This window comes from Lycium barbarum, chromosome 1 (genome assembly GCF_019175385.1).
Source record: "Lycium barbarum isolate Lr01 chromosome 1, ASM1917538v2, whole genome shotgun sequence".
Taxonomy (NCBI): domain Eukaryota; kingdom Viridiplantae; phylum Streptophyta; class Magnoliopsida; order Solanales; family Solanaceae; genus Lycium; species Lycium barbarum.
This window is the reverse complement of record NC_083337.1, coordinates 153,896,385-153,914,593: the sequence shown is the minus strand read 5'-3', so window position 1 is coordinate 153,914,593 and position 18,209 is coordinate 153,896,385. Positions and strand designations below refer to the sequence as shown.

The 18,209-nt window shown below is 37.9% G+C and overlaps 2 protein-coding genes and 1 non-coding gene across 3 annotated transcripts; 2 read left to right on the top strand and 1 right to left on the bottom strand.

Annotated features, from left to right (window-relative positions):
* Positions 1–1,494: 1,494 nt before the first annotated feature.
* On the top strand, positions 1,495–1,601 carry LOC132618978 (small nucleolar RNA R71). The gene has a single exon (XR_009574414.1). It is a non-coding gene; the product is annotated as a small nucleolar RNA R71 (small nucleolar RNA).
* Positions 1,602–7,280: 5,679 nt separating this feature from the next.
* On the top strand, positions 7,281–10,202 carry LOC132645463 (glycylpeptide N-tetradecanoyltransferase 1-like). Its single transcript, XM_060362457.1, has 2 exons — positions 7,281–7,585; positions 8,609–10,202. Exon 2 carries the CDS (start codon positions 8,634–8,636, stop codon positions 9,930–9,932), a length of 1,299 nt encoding a protein of 432 aa, XP_060218440.1. The 5' UTR covers positions 7,281–7,585; positions 8,609–8,633; the 3' UTR covers positions 9,933–10,202.
* Positions 10,203–11,404: 1,202 nt separating this feature from the next.
* Positions 11,405–16,746, bottom strand: LOC132618501 (U-box domain-containing protein 52-like). Its single transcript, XM_060333566.1, has 10 exons — positions 16,229–16,746; positions 15,900–15,985; positions 15,386–15,507; positions 14,941–15,141; positions 14,154–14,772; positions 13,513–13,596; positions 12,998–13,417; positions 12,157–12,909; positions 11,902–11,979; positions 11,405–11,752 (listed from the first exon to the last, which is right to left on the bottom strand). Exons 1-9 carry the CDS (start codon positions 16,380–16,382, stop codon positions 11,932–11,934), a joined length of 2,487 nt encoding a protein of 828 aa, XP_060189549.1. The 5' UTR covers positions 16,383–16,746; the 3' UTR covers positions 11,405–11,752; positions 11,902–11,931.
* Between the last annotated feature and the right edge of the window lie 1,463 nt (positions 16,747–18,209).

The following is an 18,209-nucleotide window of genomic DNA, read 5'->3' as shown; positions in this document are numbered from 1 at the left end:
GGCATAAGATTTATGCTAGCCCCGTTATCACACAAAGCCCTGGCAAAATTTTGCTGCCCTATGGTGCATGGAATTGTGAATGCTCCAGGATCTTCCCTCTTTTGCACAGTGGTTTTGGAAAGAATGGCACTAACGCGGTGAGTGATACCCACAGTGTCGTGTTTCAATGGCTTTTTCTTCTTTGTTAAAAGATCCTTCAAATACTTAGCAAAGCCAGGCATTTCTTTAACAGCATCCATGAAAGGAATGTTCATCGTCAACTGCTTGAGTTGATCATAAAATCTCAAGCACTTCTCATCTTCTGTTTTTCTCACCAACCTTTGAGGAAAAGGCGGTGAATATTTAAACAATTGGCTCAAAGGGCGAAGAGCACCGGAAAGTTTTGCCTTCCCCTTTTCCTGGTTTTCCACCGGTTCCTTTGGTTTATTAAGATTCAGCTCTTCTTCAACTACAATGGGGACTTCCTCCCCTGCTTCTTCCTCGACAATATCATCCAATACACTAGGCTGCGCTTCTTTTTCAACAATTTGTTCCTGATCAATTGGCTTTTTATTGTCACCCTGAAGTATTTTTCCACTTCTGGTGCTAATGGCAAGTACATTCTCCACAGAGTTCACTCCACTACCTTTTGGATTAGGAACTGTATCACTCGGTAATTGTCCCCGTTGAGGAGTATGCACTTCTCGGGAAAGGTCTCTGAATTGCGCTTCAAGCTTCTGAATGGAAGCTGAATGCGATAGTTGGACCTGGGACATTCCCTTGATTGTGCTCTCTGTTCTGTCTTGATTCATCAGCATTTTCTGCATCATACTCTTCAGTTCTGCAGAATCATTAGACGTGTTACCAGCAGAGTTAGTAGCTGAATTATCTTTCCATGGCTGGGAATTGGATGCTTGCCCCCTAGGTGGAATGTAGGGGTTAGAGCTCTTGTTGCCATAATTATTGTTATTGTAATTCCCTTGATTGGGATTACCCTGATCAGTTCTTCCATAATTCTGTCCTTGGTAATTTTGTTGAGGCCTTTGCCATGGGTGATTACCGGAACCTTGGTAGTTTTGCCGTTGATAACCCCCTTGCGAGTTATTGACATAATTCGCATCCTCATATTGTGGCTGCCCCTCAAGATAAGTTTCGTCAGAAACTTGATACATTCCGGGAGCATGAGGTGGCATCTCATCGATAACGTTTACACATTTGGCCTCTTTCTCCATAAGCCTTTTGGATAATAAATCCACGGTGGTTTGCAGTTGAGCGAACGCATGATCTCGCTCATGATTTTCTTTGGCCACCGCGGCCACAGAGGGACTACCATATGATAGGAATTCGCTATCAGTCGAATGCCAGGCTTGATTATGGGTAGTAAGCTTGTCGAGCAACCGGGTGATGTTGACAAAGGTTTTGTCCATAAAGCATCCCCCAGCTACAGTGTTGACAGCTATTTGATTCATTGTATCTAGCCCCTTATAGAACTTCTCTGTGAGAATTGCATCTGGAAATCCATGATTCGGAGATTGAGCTAGATAATATGTGAACCTCTCCCATGCAGCATATAGTTGTTCCCCTGGAAGTTGTTTAAACCCAAAAATCTTATCCCGAAGCTCAGCCTTTTTGCTGGGTGGGAACCATTTTTTTAGAAAGATATTGGCCAGCTCATTCCAGGTATGAATAGTATTGCTCGGGAGCTTTTCATACCATTCCCTAGCTTGGCCAGCTAATGAATATTTGAAAACCCGCAGTCGCAGTGCATTAGCAGGAACAGCACCTTGAGATTGTTGGGAACATACATGCACGAAATTCTTTAGGTGTCGAAGGGGACAGTCTTCCGAAGAATTTCGGAAATAGCCTTCAAGTTTCAATAGCTGATAGATAGAACTATCAATTTTGAAATTAGCATTTCCTGTTCTCGGGGGAACTACAGCAGAAGCATAATCAGCTTCGTCGATGAATTCTGCAAATACATTCTCATCCTCCTCTTCTTCTGGTGCAGGATGGTTCACTTGGATCCCCCCTTGGTTCCCTTGATTGCGATGGGGTCTTCCAGCCATGTTCACCTGGTTCACTAAAACAGCAAACGAGGTGTGATGGAATAGAAAAAGTTTTAAAGAATAGTACAAAACAATTAGTAATTTCTGAACCGTATTCCCCGGCAACGGCGCCAAAATTTGATACGCTCAAATTACACCTATTAATGGCGTAAAGCGGACGTTGTCAAATATAGTAACCCAACAAGGTTGGGGTCGAATCCCACAGGGAATATGGAGAGAAAAGAGTACTAATCGTATGCGATACCAATCTTTAAAGGCTTTAATCCTATTCCGGATAGTTTGAATTGATTGTTGAATAATGTAATTGAATACTTTGACTTAGAATGTAATTAATATGAGAGAGAGACTAAGGTTGTGTTTCCCAATTTGATTAGATATTATGCTTCGGATTTCAATGTGATATACTTCTAATGGTTGTTCTAAGAATATGCACTTGATCTCTTAAAGACTTCTTAATGTTTCCCAACAGTTAAGCAGTATTTCCTCTTTATGATTCTTCCGAATATAAAAGAGTTACAATCGAAGAGCGACCAATAATGCCAATTTAGACTTATTCTTATTCCTAAGTTAGTCTATTAAACGAGGGTTAACGCCTCGAGTCATTGTTATTCAATCTTACCAATATTGACTCTCTTTCCCAAGAAAAGTCAATATAATGGCTTCGGCTAATGCTTGCAATCATTACCCAACGTTACAACACAAAGATAGAATAAATAACAACAACCATTATGCATATATCAATAATAGAAATCCATTCACATAATACCCATCATGGGATTCACAACCTTAGAATTGAAATTAGCTACTCATAATGTTTCTTGACAGAAAAAGCTTAAAGATTAACATAATACACTTACAATACTAATACAAGATGGAATGAGAGTGAAGTTGTTGCCTTAAATGCTCCAATCACTTCAAGATTAAAAATCTAGGGTTTATGCCTCTAAAATAAAATCTGAAATAATGAATTAAAACCCTACATTATGTATTTATAGAGCCAAAAATCGCGCCAAGTTTCTGGACAAAAATGCCCTTACGCCGCATTGTTACGGACCGTAACTCAGGTTACGGTCCGTCCTTCATTTCGTCATTTGACCACTTCGACGTTACGGCCACCATGCGACGGACCGTACCCTGTGTTACGGTCCGTCCTTCCGAAGCGTAAGTGGTGACAATTACTTGGCAACTCTCTGGAATTTTGGATGATGTTACGGTGCAGGGTTACGGACCGTAACATGAGTTACGGACCGTAACACTAAACCGTAACACTGAAGATTTTATTGAAACTCTCTGGAAATTTAGCTCATGTTACGGTGACATGTTACGGACCGTAACATGAGTTACGGACCGTAACACTAAACCGTAACACTGAAGATTTTATTGAAACTCTCTGGAAATTTAGCTCATGTTACGGTGACATGTTACGGACCGTAACATGAGTTACGGACCGTAACACTTCACCGTAACACTGATGGTTTCAATGAAACTTTCTGGAAATTCAGGTCTTGTTACGGTTCAAAGGTACGAACCGTAACATGAGTTACGGACACCGTTACGGTCCGTAACATGAGTTACGGACCGTCGCTTAGCTCATTCTAAGAGACATAAATAATATTCTAACTTCGGGATGTAGCCCCGAAACTAAAAGCAATAAGTAAAATAGAGGGTGTCTCACGAATGAAGGTGTGGACTCATCAAAAGTCTGGAAGGCAGCAAGTACTCCTAATCCGCGAGATCTGCCTGTACCTGCTCTTTTTCGTTACTTAAAATACCATAAAAAACAACAATGGTATGCTTGAGTACTGCGTACTCAGTGAGTTTCTCGGGGACAATAAGTAATATAACAAAATAATACATTAATGATTAGTGAACAGAGAACGTACTCAGTGAGTTTCTCCCGAGTAGCTAGGCCAAACACAAATAACAGAGAATCATAGTAAAGCAGTTGAACCACAATGATAGCATAGAAGCCAAATCTCAAATCATGGCATGAGAGCCGAATCACAAGTCATATCATGATAGTCTCATTTTTCGTTAAGGATTATGTTCATCATCCCATTATATAGGGGTACATCAAATCATTTCAATCTTTGAAACCGAATTCACATCTTTAAACAAGTTTCAAGTTCAACACAATCCGTTATAGAGCATTCACGTGAGATAGTCAAGCTTTTCAATTATCAAGTTTAAACATCCCTTATGGGTTAATTCGAGTTCGGATATCAAAGCCTTATATCTTAATTTTTAATCATCCTTTAGAGAGGCAAACAATCATGAATACGTATATGTATAATATAGTACAAACAAGGTTCAATGTGGGCTTGTCCCTTATGCACACAAACCACAACCAAAGAGTTCATAAAAGCCGTTTGAAAGAGTATGTTAAAAAAAATAGACATACAAATCACCTTTATAGTCAAAAAGGATTTTTAAAAAGAGACATATATCAAAGAAGGTTTTAAAAAAAAAGACATACCTCAAATCCCGCTAAAAGCTAGCAAAACAAAATTTCCAAGGTTCAACAATCAATTTACAATGGATTTAGATGAGAAACATTAAAGCTTTATTCATTTCTACAAACTCTCTTTATGTTTCAAAAAACTAGGGCTTTTCTAAGCCTATAAACGTGTTCTTGAACCTCATGTGAATCATTAGTGGATTCCAATCGCGTAGTATAATCTATACTAGCCTAAAATTCATTAATTAAATTAGAGAAACCAAAGTTCATACCTTTTAGACGAAGTTCTACACGCCCCTTCTTCTCCTCTCTAGAGTTTTCAAGAATCTAGGGTTTGGAGAGATGAAATAAGGTTAATTTGATATTAGATTGATGAAGTAATGATGGGAATTGATCAAGAACTTACCTTATATGTTTTGGGGAAACCCTAGGGTTGTTTCCTCTCAAAAAGTCGGCCAAAACGAAGTGGGAATAAATATAACACAGTTAGGCTTTTATAAAATTCGGGGAAAAATCGCTTCAAGCATAAAATGGCCTCGTACTTCGCCCAGGGCGGCACACACGGTGTATCTATTTCGACGACATCAAAATTTTGAGTTTCCTAAAAATTTGGCCTGGGTCGCCGCGCACGCCTAATTTTATACTGCACATATGATGTTCAGTAAAATGGGTATAACTCCTAGCACAGAGCTTTGTTGGATCTGGGTGACCTACCGTTGGAAAGGTATTTCGAATACCTACAACTTTCATTGAGGAAGTTTTTCCAAATTACTAACCTATTTTCACGAAACTAGCTTAGAAGTTAGAGCTACTGAAATTTAGGCGAGCTTGAGAACTCTTACGAACTTCACTATTTGGTTTGACTTTAAAGCTACTGCTTATCTCCCAAATACATCCCGAATGGATTCTATAGCTAAAATATCATCTTAAAACTAGTTTTTACACATACACACCTAACTCAGGTTTACAGGATGTTACAGGATTGGAGATGAAAGAGCATCGAAGTGGCTAAATGAGTAAAGGAAGGATATGATTGCAAAAGAGGCCACTTCCTAAATTCAAGACTTTCATCTCCACAAGGCTAGCCAAACAAGACCCTTGTCTCATTAAGGGCATTTATGTAATAATGTAGTTGTCTTCTTTATTGACTTAGTATAAATAGTAGCTCAAAAATTTCATTTAGGAGCTTTTTGATGAATTGATGAATATATTGAGTGTTATAGGGTTATCTCAAGAGACAGAAACTTGTGAGAGGCTTATGGAATTAAGCTCTTATTGATTCTTGTTGTTGAGAGGATTGGTTGCTTGGGAATTCAATTCCCTTGAGGTCATCCTAAGAGATTAGGTGCTTAATATTGTGTAATTAGGAGGTCTTAACTAATCTAGAGTTTTGCTTGCCTAATTGTGCCTATTTTTATGTCAATCCATCTATCTTTTCTTTTTTCTTTGGTTTACATTCTTAATTTCTCATTTCCGGGTATCCGTTATTGTATCAATTAAAGAAAGTCAAAATATAAAGAAATAAAGATACAAAAGTATTAAAGGGATTCAACATATAAGAGTAATATATACACATTAAAATATATCTGTACCTATTTTCATAAGGTAATTTTTTTAAAATTCCTTGAAAAATAAGCACAAACATGTATTATTGAAGTCTCACATTGATAGTGGAAGGGAAATTGAAGTCTTGGGTATTTCTCACCACTTAAGCTAGTTTTTGAGATCGAATTTAGTCTTACATATCAATTTTCTTATTATAATAACGTCACACTCATTTCAATTCTTCATTTACCCGATATCTAGCTTCGTATTATTTACCTTATTTATATTTGGATGGGGTATTGTGTTTGAAATGAATGAAGAACAACATAGCTGAGTCCAGGTATATCAAGTCCAAGGTCGAATTGCCCTTCTTTTGGGGTGGTCTTTAAATTTTGCCCCTCAAATTGTTGGTCTTAAGTTTTGCCCTTCGCCTAAAACTCATGTGTTCCGGGTTCGAAGCCCCGCTCAGTCAAAATTTTTAAAAAAATTTGCAAAGCAGAGTGTGAATTTCGCTCTGCCCCCTCGGGTAGACTTTGCCTTGAGACATATATATATATATTATTATTATTATTATTATTATTTTAACTTTTCAAGGCAAACTTTTAGTTATGCCTTATGAGGAAAACTTTTAGTTATGCCCTAACTAAAAGTGTGCCCCATAAGACATAACTAAAAGTATGCCCCATAAAGCGGAATTTTTCCTTAAGACATATCTCAAAGTTTGCCTTATAAGACAAAGTTTATGCCTTAAGAAAAAGTTTTGCCTTATGAGCCATATTTTTTGTTATGCCTTAACTAAAAGTCTGCCCCACAAGACATAACTAAATTATGCCTTAAGGAAAAGTTTTGCCTTATGGGGCAGACTTTTAGTTATACTGGATCCGGCATATCTTTAGTTTTTCCTTAAGGAGTGTATGCCGGATCCGGCATACACGCCCCCCCAGCCTTGCCTTGTGAAATTATTTTTTTATTTTATGCCTGAGCGGGGGTTTGAACGCAGAACCTCAGGTATTCTCCCACCTTTTCAAGCGAAGGGCAAAACTTAAAGAACACAAATATGAGGGATAAAATTTAAAGACCACAAATATGAGAGCCAAAATTTAAAGACCAACCCAAAAGGAGGACAATCCGCGCAAAAAAATGATGTGGAATATTGGACAAAGCCCAATAGGAAATAAGATATTCCAGGCCCATTGACAGTTCATATTCCTTCCTTGGTTCCAATGCTTAGCGGAGTCTCTCTCTCTCTCTCTAGCAAAAGCAAACCTAAACGACATTCTTTGCTCTCTCTATAGTGCAAAGAACATTCTTTGCTCTCTCTATAGTGCAAAGAAGATCTTCATACTATACTGCAAACAATATTCTTTGCTCTCTCTATAGTGCAAAGAACATTCTTGGCTCTCTTTATAGTGCAAAGAAGATCTTAATACTATACTGCAAACAATATTCTTTGCTCTCTCTATAGTGATTGCAAAAAAATATAGAGTCTCTCTCTCTCTATAGATCGAGATCTTCATACTATACTGCAATTCGCAAGGTTTGATTTTTCAATTTCTTTCTATATTTTACCATTGATTTTTTTTGGATAAATTGGTTTATTATGATTTAGATAGATCTTCTGGAACTGAATGTTTGCTACTGTTTCACACCTCAAGTTTGATTCACTGTTTGTTAGCGTGAGCATCATAGTCAATGGTGAACATTTGATATCTTTTTTTTTTAGTTTTCAATGTTTTGCTGTTGGATTACGTAAATACTGATGTGGGGAAAAATAGTGAAAATTTGATGCTTGATCAGGCTTCCATTGACAATGTGGAATTCAGCTTGCTGTTCTCATCAACAGTTATAATTTAGCTCATTTTACTCTCAGATTCTTGAGGAAACCTCAAATTTGATTTGATGTTATAGTTAATACATGCATCCATTAGTATGACATTTCGATAGGTTCATTCATTTGTCTGCAAACTCAAAATGGAACGCGTAGAACTCATATCGCGTTTTTTAGGATGTGTTTTATTCATCTCTAATACTAGCAAATACAGCATGCTGCGAGCTTGGGCATACTCGCTGCCTTCAGTTCAGACTGTATACGTATTGAAATTATTACACACTCATAAGTGCCTGAGTTTAACTGGGCACGGAGTTTAAGAAACAAAGGGAGACTTTTGAATCTTGTGGTCTTAAATTAAAGATGTGTGTAGTCCTTTAAATCTTGTGGTTGTAAACTTTCCATGTAGAGTGTTTGGAATTGGAAAACTTACTAAATATAGAAAGAGACATCCTTTTTGGGACAGACCAAAAAGGAAAATAAGACACTTAAATTGGGACGGATGGATTATATAGTAGGTCCGAACCCATCTCTCAAAGAAGTAGTTGGTGCAGTGGTACTCTTCATTTTACAAACTTAAAATCCCAGATACGCCTTTGGTTGTGGACCTTTTTAAAGCTTATGGACTCTTCCCGCATGTGTGCTGTGAATCTCTTCTATATTTTCTAATATGTTCTTGCTTACGTGTTATGTAACTTAGTGATGGATTTTTAATTTATGACGTTATGGCAGAGAATAATATAGCGAAGTCGGTAAAATGGCTGATGACAGTAAGGCAACTGAGAACCATAACCTCACTTCTGATAATAACTTATCATCAGAGAGCGGTAAGGAGGTATCAATTGATTCCTTAGCACGACAAGTGCAAGAATCTCTGTCACTGGCAAAGAGGCATAAGTTTTGGGAGACCCAACCAGTGGGCCAGTTTAAGGATCTTGGAGTTTCAAGCTTGCCTGAAGGTCCTATTGAACCCCCAACACCTTTATCTGAAGTTAAACAGGAGCCATACAATCTTCCTGGTCCATATGAGTGGACTACCTGTGATTTGGACTCAGAAGATACGTGTAATGAGGTCTATGTTCTGCTAACAAACAATTATGTTGAAGATGATGAGAACATGTTTAGATTCAATTACTCCAAGGAGTTCCTTCGATGGGCACTACATCCTCCAGGTTACTATAAGAGCTGGCATATTGGAGTCAGAGTGAAGACCTCGAAAAAATTGGTTGCTTTTATCACAGGGGTACCTGCAAGGATACGCGCTAGAGATACTGTAGTTGTCATGGCGGAGATCAACTTTCTGTGTGTTCATAAGAAGCTTAGATCAAAAAGACTTGCTCCTGTCATGATAAAGGAGGTCACGAGGAGAGTTCACTTGGAAAACATTTGGCAAGCGGCTTATACAGCTGGGGTGGTCCTTCCGACACCTGTATCAACATGTCAATATTGGCATAGATCTTTGAATCCAAAAAAGCTTATCGATGTCGGGTTTTCTAGGCTTGGCCCGAGGATGACAATGAGCCGCACAATGAAGCTTTACAAGTTACCTGATCACACTGTCACACCTGGTTTCAGAAAGATGGAGCCTCATGATGTTCCTGCTGTTACTCGGCTGCTTAGGAATTACTTGAAGCAGTTTGTGGTTGCACCTGATTTTGATGAAAATGACGTGGAGCACTGGGTTCTGCCAAAGGAGGGTGTTGTTGACAGCTATCTGGTTGAAAGCCCCGAGACTCATGAAATCACTGACTTCTGTAGTTTTTACACCCTCCCTTCATCAATTCTTGGTAATCAGAATTATTCCACTCTGAAGGCTGCTTATTCTTATTACAATGTTTCCACTAAAACTCCATGGATTCAGCTGATGAATGATGCTCTCATTGTGGCAAAGATAAAGGATTTTGACGTTTTCAACGCCCTAGATGTTATGCATAATGAAACTTTCTTGAAGGAACTAAAGTTTGGCCCTGGTGATGGGAAACTCCACTACTATCTCTACAACTATCGAATAAATCATGTTTTAAGACCATCAGAACTTGGGCTAGTAATGTTGTAGCTTGTGCTCGGGAGATTATTGCCTGCCTGGGAAGCAGTTTTGGTAATGTGTGCTCGGTCTCGTATTAGGGCCCCTTAATTGCCCTTTTAAACTTTTTGCATCCATGAATAGATTAAGGCGCCAGTGTGAAACTTCTGAACATAGTTTTGTGCTTAATTTAATTGTACTTTATGATGTCTGATCTTCCATAGTTCTTCCATGTTGATCCCAAGATCTCAAGTGTTCAGAACTATGGAGAAAGAATGTGTTAATTACCTTATTTCTTGTTAATTTTCATCTTTTGCACAACTCCAAAATCTTATCTATGCTTGATTTGTTCCCATTGGCATCATATTCAGATTGCTGGAATCATATAACAGGAACCCGGCAGGCTCTTTTTTGATCAAGTGAAATAGGCCCAAGAAAAAAGAAAATGTTTTATAAAGTATCTATTTTGAGGAGGAAACAAGTTCCGGCCGAGTTATGCTTCCTTTCCATTAGGAAAAAAAGGGCACTTCTATGTAGGATAACAAGCAGATGTCCTGTTTAGAATGCATTTTATAACCTGTTAAGCTAAGCTTCTAAGATATATTATTTTGAAAAGTGTTGATTGTCTAAGGTGTTTTTGGAAGATCATATCAATTTAAAAAGCACTTTTGTCAATATTATTAGAATAACAATTTGTGCTTGACCATGATTTCAAAAATATTTTTGGGAAAAAGCTATTTTTAGTTTCTGAATATAGCTTTTGAAGCGCTTAATTTTTCAGAAAAGCTTATCACTTCAACTCTCTGAATTAAGCATTTAAAAACTTTGACAAGTCTTTTTGGCTGCCCAAAGATTTGACCAAACAGGCTATTGATGTACAAAGCGTGTACATCTTGGTAGGCATGGATACAATGTTTAGGTTGTGGTATATTGGAGAAAAGCTTTTTAAAGAACTTTTTCGAAAACAAAATCTCTCTGTAATCATCAGGTAATCAATTCATACACAATTATTTTGAAAAAAAAATTACATTTCAAAAAGCATTTTTCCCAAAATTTGTTTTCATAAACAAATCAATTGTAAATGCCAATCGGTCCTTTTGCCTTCTGTCTAACCATGTCTATTGTTTTTGCAAGTAACCATGTTTATTGTTAAACGGAGAAAAGAGGTCATCATGACCCACAACCAAATCCAGTGCAAGATTTTTGCTGTATCTTTTGTCGTTTGCGCTAGTTACATGAAAACGTGCTTAGAGAGGAAACGCAGATATAGAGGCCGTTTGGTTAGCTGATACACACATCAAGTGCTGAAATTGATTTTATAAATACGTGTTTGGCTAGAAGTGTTGAAGCTAATAATAAGTAGTTAGTGTGTTTGGTAAAGGTCTTTCTGGGCCAATGTTCCAACACCTCCTGAAACTCTTATAATCGGGGATCAAGAATACATAATAGCTTGTTTGCATTATAAGAAGTCAATACTTTGCTCTAACACCTGAAGTCAAGTAACAGGAAGCAATTCTGCAGATGCATGTACTGACATTTACAAAGCTGCAATGCAGTTTCATTGTCACAATTGCTTTGTTTAGTTTTTACATGTCTATCGTAAAGGTAATTAATGCTCTGGAGAAACTAAAAATATGTCACTCAGGTGCTCTTTCCATAGAATATCAGTTTTGTGTACAAGAATTCCAATGGTATCAAAATGTATAGTAGTATTTTCCTGTTTCCAAAATTACAACGGGACGATGTGGTTGTGACTATATATTGTATCTCTGTACATTTAGTATTCACATTCTTGCTGGTCAGGAGAGGCCAAAATATGCTTGAATACTGAGGTGGAGACCAGCTGGTATCACCTGAACGACATCATAGTTTAGAAGTTAACAGATTTGAAAACAATTCATGGTATATAATCATCAACCCCAGTCAGGGTTGGATTATGGAAGGGGGAAATGTCTCAGAAACTATTTGAAAGCAACTAGCCAAGGCTTCTGGTAATCATTACCCTGTCAATAGGTACCAGTAGAATGTGCAGTTATGCTGCTTTATCTGATTGACCGTCAGAAATGCTGCTTCTTATTTCCTGATAGATAGGACATAGAACAGCTTAAGTACATGTAATTTCTATTTGAGTAAAAAGGGCAACGCGGTGCACAAAGCTCCCGCTATGCTTCGGGTCAGGGGAAGGACTAGACCACATTAAATGCAAATAATATTAATGTCCTTGAACACAAAATGAAGCTTAGAGTAGGTAACATACCTCACTCGATGCTAAGCTTTCTTGTGAACTTGAGGGACGTAAAGTAAACCGGCCTCTGTGTCTGTAGTCTAATGCAATGTTTTTTAGTCGTTCCAATTCAGGCAATATGACTGAACCAAGGTCTGGCCTGTCCTTCCTCCTGAGTTCACAACATTTCAGAGCCAATTTAGCAAAGGATAGAGCCTCCTCCAATGGCCAATCATTCACTGATGGATCTAGTATATCATCAAAGTTTCCTTTTTCAATTGACCTCTGAACATGGTGCGTCAAACCCATTGGAGGCCTTGCTGTAATTATTTGTAATAACATGATTCCCAAAGAATAAATATCTGATTTTGTATTCAGCATCCCAGTCTGTTGGTATTCTGGGTCGATATAGCAAAATGTCCCAGCAGCTGATGTCATGAGATACTGAGTGACACTATCCGAGACAGATGCTGGAACCAATCTGGCTAGGCCAACATCACTAATCATACTTCTGTAGCTAGCATCTAAGAGAATATTAGCAGGTTTGAGGTCTCGATGCACGATAGGTTCTGGCTTTGTCCGGTGAAAGAAGTGAAGAGCAGCAGCAATCTCCGCAGCTATCCTGAAACGAGCAGGCCATGGTATAGGAGGACTTTTGTTCTTGCAGAACAACCTATCCTCTAAGCTGCCATTCTCCATACATTCGTAGACAAGGCAACCGTACTCCGGACATGCTCCCAAGAGGAGAACCACGTTTGGATGTCTCAAGCGGCTTAGCACTTCAATCTGCAATAAAAATAGGCACCTAACTGTATTGGATTTCCAAAAATGTCTGCCTTATCTGTTACGTGAGCTCAGAAACATGGAAAGGTACCTCTTGCTGAAACTGTGCTTGTCCCTGTGTGATGTCTGACCTTAAAACTTTAATAGCTACTGCAGTGTGATCCAGATAGCCTTTGTACACAGGACCATATCCACCTTCACCAATCTTCTTTGAAGTGGAGAAGTAATTTGTTGCAGCTTCAATTTCATCAGTTGAGTATGTCCTATAGCAAATCACACTGCAGGCAGATGCATCTTGTTCTTTCTTCTTCTCTTCTGCTTCACGCTGAAATTGCCTTTCCACACACTTTCGCTTCTTAGATTCCAATTCTGCTATGTGTTGCGCCATCCGCGCTACTTCTAAAGCAGCTTTGCTCTTCTGCTTCTCCTTTTCCAACATAGCGTCTGAAGCCTCCTTGGCTTCTTCTAAGTTGCATGCCTCTTTTGACTTCAAATTATCAATTTCTCTTGCCTTAAAAAGATGGAAAATAAGTTGCTTGGATTTTATCTAAACGTGAAATGAATAATTCACGTGCTGATAAAAGTATGTGACTGCCGAACTCTGACCTGTCGTCTACAAGTTTCATTGTACATATTCAGGGATTGCTTCAGTTGAAATTTTAGCTTTTTCATTTCCTCCTCCAACTCTTCCTGCAATGCATGTAAATATGAGGAAAGACTAGCCAGTTGATCTGTGTTAGCTACAATCTTTCAGGTCACACTATATGCAGTTTTTAGATAAGCTCAAGGACACTTAATTATAGTGAGACAATGGGTAAAATAGACAGGCCATAAGATTCAATCCACAACTAGATTGCCATTTGGTTTTTGGTATAGTTTTTAAAAACACAGAAGTTTTTCTCTTTTAAAACAAACTGAGTACTGATTCTGTTATCTAATAATGTGATAAGCATTACCAAGTAAAACAGAAAAGTGGTTACAAATTTAATTGGTATCGTGACTTGATTGTCCACTGCACAACTATCTCCTAGCTGTACATGCCCATTTAGATAGAGTTCTAGCAGAATAGTTGCTCGTGGATTTCCTACAAAGAAAAAAGTAGGCCGCATAATAGCCTTGATGTTCGCTGATGTAGTAAACAGCATAATAACAAGTGATCAGCAACAGCCAAAATGGTTTGTGAATCAAGGTTTAAGCTTTTAGAGTGGTTCATTTTTGCCAAATCAGTGGAGCATATTTGAACTTACTGCATATTGGGAGGAGATGGAACACCTAGAAGCATCTGAAACACTGTGAGAAGAGTCCAAATGCTCAAAGGACATATCAGAGAACCGGTAATTTGAGGAGCCAGAAAGATTACTCGAACCAGATGTAGAGTAGAATGAATTCTCTTTAGTGTTGGTACGAAGATTTAGGTTATTGACTGTATGCTGGGATGGAGGTATTAGGCTACCAAGGTGTCTATCATGTAGTATTTGAGTAATATCCAAATTTGAATTCACAGTATCCTGGGAGGAATTTTCACTGCTTCCAGCAAGCTCTGCTGGTGGTGCCCCCTCAACAAAATCACCACTATCGCCCGGCGATGGCATAGGAGTAAGATTCTTGCTACCAGGCTGCCTCATAAGTTGAATTTTATTGTAGACTTCACTGATATTGTTGACAGATTGATCTGGTGAATGAGTCCTGCTGCTGTGTTGGCTGTCCGACAATACCTTTGGTGTATGCTCACTGGCACTGCTATAGTTGGGTGAAGTATTCTGGCTAGCAGGATGCCTATCCGACGCACTGCTGCTATCAGAAGATATGCTCTGGCTGCCAGCATCAAGAGACTCAAAGGTCCCAACACTTCCCCAACTCCCCTGGCTGAAAAAGTATTTAAAATCATGAAGTAAGATGTTAAGACATACTTACATGAAAGTAAAATAATCTTCTGGAATAATAATCTAAAGAGTCTTATCCTCTAGACAGTAGCTTAGAACCATGATGGACTGTACTTTCATCAACATGAGTCGGTTTTGTGAATAGACTTACGGAATAAGAGCTTGAGAAACTGGGGAATCATGTGAGGATCCTGTTTGAGATGATTGACCGGAGCTTGCTTTACTGCTAGGAGTTGCAGGTTGACTTGCTGACTTAAGTTTTAGAACTTTTCCCCTTGATATGGCATAGATTGAGCAGAATTCAGGCACAGATTTGGATAAAGAGCTAGGCACATCTTGAACTTTAAATGCTCTGACATAGAAAGCCAAGAATTAGAATTCTTTGTTAAATAAAAAGAAAAACCAAGGAAATACCTCAGATCCTGCTAAAAAAAAAAAACTGAGAGTCAAATGCTCCATGACTCAACAAGCCCATTGCTTTTGGTATAGCACTCTATGCTCGATAACGGGAAAAAAGGAGCTTAAGTATCCTGCTTAACATACTCTGGACCCCCCAAAGCACAGCTAAGGGCATGTAAACTAATACTCACTCATACCTTGTTAGGGCATTCCGGGTTGAAGAGCCAAGGACGACGGTGGTGATCGACTTTTGAGAGATATACTCGGTTAGTGCTTGTGCAACGTCAGTGTCCTGGAGAATCACTTCTTTTGCCTGAATCTGGAATGATCAAAGTAATCACAGAATGCTCACAACTGCATAAATTCTAATATCATGTAAGTTGTTAACCTTGTGATTTCCATGATTTGTGGATCTTTTCACCTCAAAATCTGAAGCACACTGTTCAGTATTCACTTTTTCCTCAGACTTTAACTAAGTAATACCGAAAAATCCAGAATATCATGCTAATTGCTTTCAAGAAATAGAAAAATCTCAAAATCAAACCAAACATAAAGCAAATTTCAATCCAATTACTACTAAAGGCATCAGATCCTCTATTATCCCTTTTGGCATTCCTTCATAATCCCCACAAATTGAACTGAAATACCAACAACACTACTTAAAAGAGACCAATTAGATTAAAAATAGGTGATTGCAAGGTTATATATTACCCCTTTTCGAGCACAAACTCCACGATAAGGAAGGAAGAACTGCTGCATTTCAGCCATTGTGGGAGAACTATTAGCAACCATGCTATCTGCAATGCATGAAAAGATGAAAATAAATGCAAAGTGACAAACAAAGAAAAATCAATATCTCGGCGTTAACATTAGATTTACACATCAAATTTGAAGACGTTTTTCCTCAAATCAATTTCTTGTAAGTGAGTTTACGTAAAAATAATCAAATTATTACACAGAATTCACATTACTGCCTTAAAAACAATTAAAATTGAGGCATCGTTGATTGAATTCAATTGATAGAGGATGTTAAAACATACGGGACTGGATATTTTCATGGTGGACATGAACGTGGATAAGGAGGATTTGTCCGTTCTTCTTTCTAGAGAGGTTATCAACCGCCCAACGCACAGCATGTTGGCTGTTCTTGTCTCTGTCTATGGCCACAGCCACCGTGCTATCATTCTTTGTCATGCTTTTCAAATGATCAGGTTAATCTAGGACTTATAATCCTAGCTAGGTTCCAATGAGTGTAATGTGTTGGCGAATCTAGGATTTATAATCCTTAGGTTCCGAATGAGTATAATGTGTATATTTATTTACACAAGCATTAATTATTTGGCTTATGTACATATGAATTGAGCCGAAGCAATGGATTCTATTGAACCCATTGAACCGCTCTACATCCACCGCTACCAGATCACCAGCACTAGCAGCACTGGTTAGGTTTTGGCACCGTTATTGGGCGGAACACAGCCATGCATGCACGTAGAGAGCCACCACCACCTAAAGAAAACAGAAAAGTTCTTGTTATTGATATTTCCTAATGATTGGGAAAAAATATATGAAAATGAAAAATAATATTTCTAAAGGAATGGTTTTGATATGGGACATGCTCTACATTTTAGGAGCTAATTTCAAATCTTCACCTCTCAATTCAAGTAATTAAGTCCTAATACTTCAAATCATAATGTCACTGATTTGACTCCCAACGACCTTTTAACTACTGTTTTGGATAAGGTTAACCTTTCAACAATTGTTCGGGTGCTGGTGTATATATTTTCTACTCTGGCTCGCTTTCGCAATACATGTGGCACACTTTATACTCATTGGCAACTATTGTTAAGTACAATGCGGCAACAATTGTTATCTATTCTAAAAAAAAAATGTCATTTTTCTATAATAATTTAATTTTAAAATTCTCATTTTGCCCTTAATAGTGAGATAATTTATATCGACATAAATATTATCTAGACTTATATTAGAGCACAAATTTAAAAAAGAATTTTTTTCCTTTTTTAAATTTCACGTACAATCAAACAGTATTACATAAATTGTGGGAAAAAAAATTAATATTGTTGCAAAAAAATGATTATCTTGTACACAACATTTACGGAAGGACTTAACTTTTATATATTTGACACTAATGGATAATGTTGTAACCTGTTTTCACATTGTTAATTTCACCCATCATAAATACTCCTAATTATCTTAAAGTGACGTACTAATATAACTCACCCGGGACTATAGTGTTCAGATTAAACCTCAGGGGTACGACAAATAATTAGCAATAGAATTGTAGTCAATTGCAACTTTTGTGAACAACCGATCATGCGATAACTAGAGGTCGAGGCTGTCGGTGCTTTCAGTGTCTATGAGGAATCGCGGGGCTTTTAATTAAAGGTGACAAATAAGTTTTAAAATTAAGTTGGGATAACTCTAGTTTTTTTAATTGAGTAGGGGTGATAAACTTTGCATTAGTGATTAGGGAGTTTTGACTTGTCCCAAAGTTTTATTTTTAACACTTTGACCCCAAGCTTTGTTTTTTACACTTTGCCCCCAAGTTTTATTTTTAACACTTTGACTCAACCCATATAAACCCTACAGAGCCAAAAAAAAACGCGCCAATTTTTTTGTTTCCCTGTGCCGTTTCCACCATTTTTGGCTCTTCTTTCTTGCTTCGTTTCTTCTTCTTCTTGCTGTTTTTTCTTACTTCTTCTTCTTATTCTGCTGCTTGTTTCTTCTTCTTCTTTTTCTTCGTCTGCCATTGTTGCTCAAGAAAGAAAAAAACAAAACCACCTGATTTTGCAATTTTTTAACTGGATTTCATTTGTGTAGCACTGGGAATTACTTCATAACTCATTCCATTGTTCTGCTTTCTTCTTCTTCTTCGTCCGCCATTGTTGCTCAAGAAAGAAAAAAACGTGACCACCCGATTTTGTAATTTTTTGACTGGATTTTGTTGGTGTAGCACTGGCAATTACTTCATAAGTGTTTTCCGCTCATTTGGTAAGTACAACA

Excerpts from the sequence above, each read along its gene's own strand:
- LOC132645463 (XM_060362457.1), top strand. The coding sequence starts at position 8,634 with ATGGCTGATGACAGTAAGGCAACTGAGAACCATAACCTCACTTCTGAT.
- LOC132618501 (XM_060333566.1), bottom strand. The coding sequence starts at position 16,382 with ATGACAAAGAATGATAGCACGGTGGCTGTGGCCATAGACAGAGACAAG. Across the intron at positions 15,508-15,899 it reads GAGTTTGTGCTCGAAAAGGG|ATTCAGGCAAAAGAAGTGAT; the intron begins GTAATATATAAC and ends TGATCATTCCAG. Across the intron at positions 13,418-13,512 it reads ATGAAACTTGTAGACGACAG|GCAAGAGAAATTGATAATTT; the intron begins GTCAGAGTTCGG and ends CATCTTTTTAAG.